The following is an 11,000-nucleotide window of genomic DNA, read 5'->3' as shown; positions in this document are numbered from 1 at the left end:
TAGTACTTTAAAAGCTAGAGCTTTTCTAAGATTATATTATCGGTAGGTTCTGTCAAGCTAATTCATTACTTCTTTAGTAACAAATTATATATTATTTGAAAAACCTTTCCAAATGAAACATTTCGTGTTAACATAGTTCCGACAAATTGTTAGTAGTTTAGAAGCTAGAGCTTATTTAAAATTATAATTATTGATAGATGTTTTCAATTAAATAAGTCACATCTCTAGTATAAATCATTCAAAAGACGTTTTTAAATGCAACATTTCATATTAAAAAAACTTCGGCGAATTGTTAGTATTTCAGAAGCTAGAGCTTATATAAGATTATTTTATCGATAGGTGTTTTCGAGTTAATAAATCCCTCCTGTAGTAATGATACATATATCATTCGAAACGACTTTCTAAATGCAACATTTACTATTAACATACTTCACACCAATTGTCAGTACTTTATACCAAATCTTAAAATATATCTATATTTTCCGGACGGTGGACACTCCATATGCAGCATGATCTTTGTCGGACAAGCTTACCACAATTTTCTAGTTAACTTTATTAAACTAATCTCAAAAAATGAAACAGGTATGTACGAAGAGTCGTAGTGACGTCATACCGACATTTTCAGGATGGTGGACACTCCAAACGCAGCACGATCTTTATCGGACAAGTTGACCACCATTTTCTAGTTAACTTTGTTAAACGAATCTCAAAAAATGAAACAGGTATGTACGAAGAGTCATAGTGACGTCATATCGACATTTTCAGGATGGTGGACACTCCAAACGCAGCACGATCTTTATCGGACAAGTTGACCACCATTTTCTAGTTAACTTTATTAAACGAATCTCAAAAGATGAAACGTGTATGTACGAAGAGCCATAGTGACGTCATATCGACAATTTCAGGAGTCAAGCATTATAGTTCGGCCATTCAGAGAATGCGTTCCTGACACGTCGCGATTGAACTGACGACGTAACTACATTCATTGATTATTGATATAATAATGTTGTTTTAATGCTCCTCAATTGTTAAAACGGTAAACAACCAGCAAAAATATTTTTATCGTAACTGCAACGCCATTGCAAAGTTACGTCGTCAGTTCAATCGCGACGTGTCAGGAACGCATTCTCTGAATGGCCGAACTATAAAAAACGCAGCGGCACCAAAATTTGCGCATTCGAAACGTTTGTCGGACTCATCGTAAGGATGGCACTCACAAAGTCTTAAATGTATATGTATCAAAAAAAAATTTGTTCGCCGGCCTGGGGACTAGAATGGTAATACACACATTACAGAGGGCAGGCATTTAGTCGGTATTAGACCGACTGAATAACTCTGATTAGAATCAAGATGTTCTCTGAAAAATATTTTTGCAACGATCGGGTCAACTGTCGGCCTACTGTTTAGTCTGCAGTGTACTCTCTCAGGGTACTCCTAAATTGAGGTAAACATAATTTAAAACGTCATTCTGTCTCTATAAATTTCAAAGGGATGAAGGAGACAGAATGACTTTTGTCTTCTGCTAATTGTATTTAGTGAGTTTTGAACGTCTTGATTGAAGATGTGTGCTTTCATCAGATTGAAAGGTACTGTAATTAATTTACGATGAATAAGTTAATTTGTAGTGTGTATGTGTGTGTCTGTAGCTTAAGGTACCCATTGTATTTAGTTTTAGTCGTAATAAATCACTCGTGGCGTTTACACGTATGTTTTATTTCATTCATCGACTCCCCGCAACCCGCACACTTCATGGCGACCCTGCCATGCGCGAGCGCCGCGGTGTAGGTTCCCACCTACGTACAACCGTTGCCGGGTGTCGCGTATCGGGCGAATACGGCGAACTCAGCGGATTCCTGTGTGCCTCGGTGCACCCAGTTAGAGCCTTTACAATACTAACGTTATAAAATGGATATAACGCAAGGAACATTCTTGAAAAACAGTCACGTACGTCGATTCAAAAATGGGCAATAGTTATTCAAAAACGGAAGACAAGGAGGTGATAATAGCACAGAATGGAGGAAGTAATACTGCGGTCCAATCTCATATCCAGATAAATAATATATTATTGGCATCGGCCTTGACGATTTTCGCTGTTATAATCGTCATATTGATATACAAAAAGCTGAAGGACAGACAAAAGAAATGGATCGAGAAACATGTTGAATCGCAGTTTATAAGAAGAATGCGTTTGCGGTTGTCGGGAAAGCGAGATCGTGAAGAAGGAAATGAACCCGTGTGAAGAAAATATGTGAATTCCGTGTCAGTGAGCCCGAGTGAAAATAATAATTTAAATCGTCATACTTCGTATGCGTATATTATCAAATCGTAATCAAAGTCAAGTTTTCAAATAGTTATCTCTTAGTGAGTAAATAAAATGAACCAACTGTGTGGCGTCATCTAATATCGACATAATAGGAACTATAAGTGTCCCGATTAAAAATAATCAATAGTTATATTACTGTGCTACTCTATAATTGTTACTAATGTTATAGTCTTATAATTATTTCTTGTATCTTGCAGCAGATTTCAGCCTAAGTATTACGGAATGTCACTTGGCCTTTAAATATTGGAATTATTTTTCGTGTAAGGATCAAACTACGAGGTACCTACATTTTCTTTATGTAAGTATGTTTTAATTTCTTATTAAGTATATGGAAAAAGAGATAGAAATAATTTTTAATGAATTATCTGATATTCAAATTAGTTTGAGGAAGTTAGGCCCTCTAGAAGGTTACAATATAAGAATAAGGTTAAGGAAAAAATATTAAAAGCTAAAGAATTATATTCGTCGTATAAAACTATTATTAGTATATTTTCTGAGCAAAAAAGCTCGTTAGAATTAGCTGAATATGTTTATGAAGTCTTGAAGGAGAGAATAGATGTTGTTTACGGTAAGATTTTATCGTATAATTTTCAAAGTGACGTAGAAACAACTACTTCAAATATGGAGAAGTTTGAAATTAAAACTGCAACATCCTTGATACCAGTTATGGATGGTTCAGAAAGTACGACAGAAAAAATCATAGACGCAGTAGAACTATATAGCGATTGCCTAAAGGACACAGACCAGAAGAAATTGTTAATTTCTTTTGTTTTGAAAACAAGGTTAACTAAAACTGCCAAGCTAAAACTAAAATCCGAATATGGTGACGTAGCAAGCCTTTTACAGGATATAAAAACTTATTTGCTTACAAAAAAGTCCGCGAATGCAATACTTTGTCAATTAAATAATTTGAATCAAAATAATATGTCTGTCTGTGAATATGGAAATAAACTATCAGAATTATTTATAGACCTCACTATTGCGCAAGCTAGTGGTAACGAAAAGACATGCGAAATACTGAGACCTATAAACGAGAAACTCGCTATCAAAAGATTTTCCGATGGATTAAGAAATAAACGCTTAAGCACTATCATTTCAGCGCGGAACTTTTCCGAGTTAAAAGATGCGGTGCGTGCAGCGGAGGACGAGGAGCTGGGGCAGCCCTCGACTTCCGGTGTTATTTTCAGCGCGAGAGGTAAGTCAAACAACAGATATAATAATAATTTCACTAAGAGAGGACATAATAATTATTATAATCGAGGTTTCCACTACCGTACCAATCATAATAGAGGTCAAGGATATAATAATAATTATCAGCAATTTAATGGTAATCCCCGTGGTGGATATACACGCGGAAGAGGTAATACTTTTTCAAAATTTGTAAATAATCATAATTCTTCAGGATATTATCGTAGTAGAGGTACTCGAGGTAGGAATAATCAGCAAAGAATTTTCTCAGCTGAAGGGAGCGAGAACCGCCAAACAAATAACGAAGAAACAGAGACCAAAAACCAGTTTTTTCGGTCCTAAATATTATGACATTTTAACCTGTAATAAAAATGTTAGGTACGTCTATTTAGATATTAACAATTGCAGGTGTTCATGGTTACTTGATACCGGCGCGTCCATTTCCGCTGTTTCTAAGAACGCCTTATCAGAACATACTACTTTGTATGAAGATAACATTATAATAAATGGTATCGGTGGAAAAGTTTGTTCAAAAGGGTATATTTATCTTACTTTGCGTACACAAAATAGTAGTTTTAATCACAAATTTTATTTGTTCGATGATTTACCATGTAAGATTGTCGTGGTATGGACATGTAATGAGGAGGGATGATACGCATGCAACAAAGTGTGTGCTAAGTATGAATGTAGATGGATGGAGAGGAAGAGGAAGACCTAAGAAAAGATGGATGGATTGCCTGAAAGATGATATGAATAGGAAGGGAGTGAGTGTCAGTATGACGAGTGACAGGGGAAAATGGAAGAAAATGACATATTGCGCCGACCCCAAGTAATATTTGGGAACAGGGCAGGAGAAAGAAAGAAGAGATTTACCATGTAAATCGGATGGAATTCTTGGTTTAGATTTTTTATCGAAATTTAATTCACATATTAATCTAGAAAATGATACTTTAATTCTATATAACCAATGCGAAAATATTATACCACTATATGTGACACCATCTATTTCACATAATTACTTAACTATTCCTGCGAGAAGTGAGTCCATTCATTACATCTCAATAAAGAATAATAAATTAAATAATGACTGTGTTGTTTTACCACAACAACTACAAGAGGGTTTATTTTTAGCAGCATTAATAGTCAAACCAATAAATAACATTATTCCCATTAAAATATTAAATACTAAAGAAGAATCAATTACCATACCAACTTTTCAACCAGACCTGCACTCATTAAACGATTACCAAATATGCCAGTTTAATAAATGTAAATCAAATGCAGAGAGAGCTAATACGTTGTTAGAATTATTAAAATTGGATCACTTACATCCTACGGAGCGTGGGACTATACAAGCAATTTGTACTAAGTACAATGATATCTTTCATCTACCGGGTGACAAGCTTACTACTACTAATTCATATGAACATAATATTTATTTAAAACCGGATGCTAGCCCCGTATATACAAAACCATACAGGTTACCACACAGTCAAAAACCTGAAATAAATAAACAAATCAAACAAATGTTACAGGATGATATTATTGAGGAAGCTCAAAGTGAGTGGTCTAGCCCCATTTTACTTGTGCCAAAAAAGTCAAATGACGATAGCAAAAAGTGGAGATTAGTAGTAGATTATCGTAAATTAAATGATGTTATACAGGATGATAAATTTCCACTACCGAATATCACTGATATTTTAGAGTCTCTTGCTGGTGCCGTATATTTTACCCATTTAGATCTTAGTCAATCTTATTATCAAGTGACCTTGAATCCCGAGTCACGTAAGACTACTGCCTTTACAACCAATACTGGACAATATCAGATGAAACGAATGCCGATGGGTCTTAAAACCAGTCCAAGTTCTTTTTCAAGGGTAATGACTATAGCCATGTCAGGTCTAACGTATGAGAAGTGTTTTGTTTATCTTGATGACCTTGTAATTTTTGGACGTAATTTAGAAAGTCACAATAAAAATTTAATAGATGTTTTTGAGAGACTTAGAAAAGTTAACCTAAAATTAAATCCCAGCAAATGTAATTTTTTGAAAAAGGAATTATTATATTTAGGACACACGGTGTCAGCAGATGGAATTAGTCCAGATAAAGCTAAAATAAAAGTTGTTGAAAATTACCCAACACCAAAAAGTACAGAAGAAGTAAAACGTTTTGTTGCATTTTGTAACTATTACCGGAAATTTATAAAGAATTTCGCAGAAATAACTATCCCTTTAAATAACTTGTGTCGTAAAGATGTTCCCTTTATATGGTCTGAACAATGCGAAAACTCATTTAAAATCATGAAAAAAGCATTAGTATCACCACCCGTTTTACAATATCCAGACTTTTCAGACGAAAACGAGTTCATTTTACAAACTGATGCTTCTGGCATTGCAGTAGGAGCAGTACTTTGCAATAAAGATATGAGACCAGTCGCTTATGCAAGTCGACCCTTAAACAAAGCTGAAAAAAATTACCCAACTATACAAAAGGAATTACTTGCGATAGTATGGGGAGTAAGATATTTTAGGCCATATCTCTTAGGTAAAAATTTCACAATCATGACGGACCATAAACCATTGTTGTACTTATTCGGAATAAAAGATCCATCGAGTAGACTATTAAAATTTAGGTTAACATTAGAAGAATACGATTTTAACGTTGTGTATATTAAAGGTAAAGAAAATGCCGTAGCCGACGCATTGTCTAGAATTTCAATAAACTCAAATGAATTAAAATGTATAAACAATAAAATAATTAATGTAATGACTAGAGCGCAGAAAAGGAAACTAGAAGATATTACAAATAAGAGTGACACTCAAATCACCAATAATGACACAGACTATCGGCCTGATCAACCGAGAATCGTGGAATTATTGCGGATTCCGAGTGATGCTATAGAGATGATTTTAATAGAAGGAAAAGAATTGAACAAGATTCGAAAAAGAATGGGTATAGAAGTAGAAACCGAGTGTTTTGCTTTTTCCCAAAATAAGAAAGTTTTATACATTAATCTTGATTTCAAAGCACAATACACGCGAGCCGTTTTTGTGGAGAAATTAAGTGAATTAAGTAAAAATATTAATGTCGACGAAATATGTATAATAAAAACAAATAATAACGCGTTATTTATAAAAGAACTAATACAAGAGATTAAAAGTAAGCATATATGGACCGGTCCACGGATATGTATTCTACGAGGTGTAGAAAGAATTGATAATGAAAATGATAAACAATTTATTGTTAATGACTATCACCTACTGCCTACTAGTGGCCATGCAGGCATTCGTAGAATGATAAATAATATTAAAAGAAAATATTACTGGCCAGAAATGGAAAAAGACGTAAAAGAGTTTGTAACAAAATGTGAAAAATGTCAAAAATCTAAGTATTCACGGAATACCAAAGAGCCGATGGTGATAACAACCACAGCTTCATTTGCTTTCGAGAAAGTATTTTTAGACTTAGTTGGTCCTGTAGATCAAGATGTAGATGGTAATAATTATATACTTACGTTACAGTGTGAGTTAAGTAAATTTGTTGAGGCTTATCCTCTTCAAAATAAGGAAACGGTCACCGTTGCTAGAGCATTTGTTAATCAATTTATTTTAAGGTTCGGAATCCCAAAAACTATAGCAACAGATAGAGGCACTGAGTTTATGTCATCTACTATGATAGAAGTCTGTAAACTTTTAGAAATTGAAAAATTAAACTCAACTTCATACCATCATGAGTCGATTGGTTCACTCGAAAATGCACATAAACATTTAGGTTCTTTCTTAAGAATACAATGCAATAATTACCCTGAAACGTGGAGCCACTGGCTACCCTTTTGGTGCTTTAATTTTAATAACACTGTACATTCCTCTACAAAATATACACCGTATGAATTAGTTTTTGGAAAACCAAGTGACATTCCGAGTAGAATAAGTACTAGCATAGAACCTTTATATAACCCAGATAATTATAGTTTAGAATTAAGATATCGTTTGCAAGTAGCACACAGAGACGCACAAAATAATTTGTTAAAAGGTAAACAGGTGCGCAAATCTGTATATGATAAAAACATAAACCAAGTCACATATAAGAAAGGTGATTTAATATTGTTAAAAAATGAAACAGCAAATAAATTAGATACTTTGTATAATGGTCCATTTATTGTTATTGAAGATAAGGAACCTAATGTAATAATTATGAAAAATAATAAAGAAGTAATGGTACACAAAAATCGGACAAAATTGTTTAAAAAATAGGAATTTTGTTTTAGTCTCAGGTTTGTTATTTTATATATAAAAAAAAAAAAAAAAAAAAAAAAAAAAAAATTGTATGTCAAATTTTTTTTTTTTCTCCTACCCCTGTGGTGTAGTGTGTATGTGTGTGTCTGTAGCTTAAGGTACCCATTGTATTTAGTTTTAGTCGTAATAAATCACTCGTGGCGTTTACACGTATGTTTTATTTCATTCATCGACTCCCCGCAACCCGCACACTTCAAATTGTTTTATTTTACAATTCGTGCTAAATCCGTTTCGCGTACATATTTTATTCTATTGATGTTTAATTTGGTTTCGAGTGCTTCCTTTATTTACTCAACTGTGATGCGGAGGAATTCTTTGACGCGTAATTTAGGCACATGTATTGTCAATTGTTTTTCGTTCCGCCCATACAAATCAAGCGATAAGATGTCGCTCGAAAAAACATAGCGAAAATTCTGCTAGTGTGAGCACTGTATCATACTTTTATGGTATGGTCTGCAAAGTCCCATTGTAGTCGTCAAACTTGAACAGCATTACTACAAAAACTTAAACATCTGTTGAACACTTGTCTAAAAAAATTGAGGCTGTAAAGCGGACCTTATTTCAACGTCATAATTTGTCATTTCTTTAGACAGGTGTTCAACTTATTTTTAAAAGTTTTTGTGGTACGACGGGATAAGTTTATAACTAAATATATACTCGAGAAAACGTTATATGAAAAAGCCTTATTAACCACGTCCAGATTAGTTTATGCAACAAAATTATCGATGTAGTACTCGTAGGTAGAAAACATGCGCGCGGTGCAAACTTGTCGAATCTCAACTTGTTTGTTTAATTATAAACTTGATGCGGTTCTTTGGTGTTGTTCACTTTTAAACAGTAAACTATATGGAGGTTTATTATAATGTACGTTGGTGTGTATGAGTTAATTTAGTTGGATAGTGTTAGGGGGGGTTACGAACATCTTACCTTAGCTCCAAGGTGTTTTTTTAGGTAAAAATGATCAATAGGTGCTCTTTTTTGACTTCTCAAATTTTCTCAGTGCTGAGGTATAGGTGTAGGATATTTAAATATTATTTTGGCTACTTTGTTTATCTTATGCAGCCGATGTCGAGGGCAGCAGCTGCTTATTGAAATTCATAACTATATGAACATTAAATAAAAGCTTAAAAAAAAAACTTATCGCATACCAAATATCAAATGGTTTTCATCACAGCAAACTCAAATCACAGCTGCATTTCAATTAAGTACAAATATATAAATCTTCTCATAAAAAAGACCCCTCAAAAAGGGATTACTTAATCCCCCATAAATAAAACAACGGTAGTAATGAATTAGTCATTAAGTCTAACAGCTCGTAAGACAATCATAATGTTGGTTATGCCTCAAATTAGCGCGATTACTGGATCGTTGTGTCGTTAACTGTGCCTCAATGGGCCTTTGTTTTATTAGGCAATGCTTGCTTTTACAACATGTATGAATGTAAGATATATTTTTTTTAAGTAATGACATGTTTTAAGGGAATTTTTCCTTTTAATAAGTGGAAAATCATCCTGAAATTATCCCGCTGTTCGTGGAGCGGAAGAGAGTGCCAGTATATTATTGACTGGAATCTAATTCTATTCCTTCTGGAGCCTTTCGGGTTACAGGGCCTCGGTAACACTGCCAAACCCGCAGAGCCAGTTCCTGCAAGGGAGTTTACAACTATTAATGACGTCCAGACCACGGCCAGTCGGCACCAGATATCAACCATGTTGGCTGTTCTCTCTGAAAGACGAATAGTGCACAAGCAGAGCAGAATAAACTCATACAGACTAAACTCATTACTCATTCCATATACAATTAACATCGTAAAGATTAATATATTCGTTAACAGCCTCCCACTTAATCAACCCAAATAAATAGCATTAATAATACAGTACATGTATCTACCTGATATTTCCTGTCCCCACTCCGGAAAGACTGAACGAATGGCTCCCATTCTCATAAATGATCGTCGTGTTAAGTGAACTATTATGTCATTAATTGAACGCCTCATTGGGCCTCGTTTTTAATTATCCGGCCCGAGTGTGGGTGTATGAATGAAGGGTATTGTTGAAAAATAGTGATGAGCTCATATTACTAACTTGGTTCCTATATGAAGGGTTCGAGTTAGGGTTTGATCGAAATTTGTGTGAAATAAAGATATGGAATTTGTTTTATTTATTGTACTAAAATTAGTTTTTAACTGTTCAATGTGAATTTAGTGACATTTACGTATTTCAAAATCCTAATTACATACTTTTTCGTAAGCAGCAGTATTTTTTAAAATTTAACCGACTTCCAAAAACACTAAAAAGCCAAAAAAAAATAATTTTAGGTACATCTGCCTAGAAGTCGGTGTCTAATGGATGTTCCTAAGTTAATTTTGCCACCGACTTCTAGGCAGATGCACCTAAAATTAGTTTTTTTTGGGTTTTTAGTGTTTTTGGAAGTCGGTTAATTTTTTTTGTAAAAAAGTGTTTTATTTACAGCTTTTCAGTGATATGAATAGCTGTCATTATCCGCATAAGGAGAAAGTTCTCATCAATACAAATAATTTAAGCTCAAATACGAGGTATTTTACATATCCAGTTGTCGAGTTCCCTCGACCTTCTCTGATGGTCTTCATCATCAGGTCAGCCGCAAACCTTCACTGTTACAAAGATCTCGTCAATACAAATAATATAAGCCCAAACACAAGGTAGTTTACGTATTCAGTTGTCGAGTTCCCTCGACCCTCTCTGGTCTCCATCATCAGGTCAGCTTCAAATTTTCACTGTTGAATAGTACTTTCAGGCATACACCTGAGTGTCAAGTTTTTACTCTATGTATGCCTACAACTTTCGAAGGTTGCCCTCGATTTCTCAGGGTTTCCATCATCAGATCCTGACCTGATGACTATGGGACCAACTGGTAGCTATATCGAGTCGAACAAAAAAAGAATCACGTAAATCGGTCTATAAACCTCGGCGTAATCGATGTACATACAAAGAAAAAAAAAAACATACCGGCCGAATTGATAACCTCCTCCTTTTTGGGAAGTCGGTTAAAAATGACACACAAATGTTGTCTTTCACCTTTTACAAACATAATGGCAAAAAAAAATTACTTAACTAATTATGATTTCTTATAGCTTCGTTCTGAATCCTTTTTCACTTAACAAAAAAAATACAAAAAAAGGTAAAAGAGGCTTTTGTGTGGGTTACGTTGTATTG

General features: G+C 34.2%; 1 protein-coding gene across 1 annotated transcript; it reads left to right on the top strand.

The window, feature by feature from the left end:
* Positions 1-1,626: 1,626 nt before the first annotated feature.
* LOC124630588 (probable cyclin-dependent serine/threonine-protein kinase DDB_G0292550) lies at positions 1,627-3,853 on the top strand. Its single transcript, XM_047164550.1, has 2 exons — positions 1,627-2,259; positions 2,524-3,853. The coding sequence occupies exon 2, from the start codon at positions 2,945-2,947 to the stop codon at positions 3,851-3,853; it is 909 nt and encodes a 302-aa protein (XP_047020506.1). The 5' UTR covers positions 1,627-2,259; positions 2,524-2,944.
* Positions 3,854-11,000: the final 7,147 nt, after the last annotated feature.

Source organism: Helicoverpa zea, chromosome 5, assembly GCF_022581195.2.
Source record: "Helicoverpa zea isolate HzStark_Cry1AcR chromosome 5, ilHelZeax1.1, whole genome shotgun sequence".
NCBI classification, from domain to species: Eukaryota; Metazoa; Arthropoda; class Insecta; order Lepidoptera; family Noctuidae; genus Helicoverpa; species Helicoverpa zea.
Note: the sequence above shows the minus strand (reverse complement) of the source record. Positions and strands in the feature narration are given on the sequence as shown.

Excerpts from the sequence above, each read along its gene's own strand:
- LOC124630588 (XM_047164550.1), top strand. The coding sequence starts at position 2,945 with ATGGAGAAGTTTGAAATTAAAACTGCAACATCCTTGATACCAGTTATG.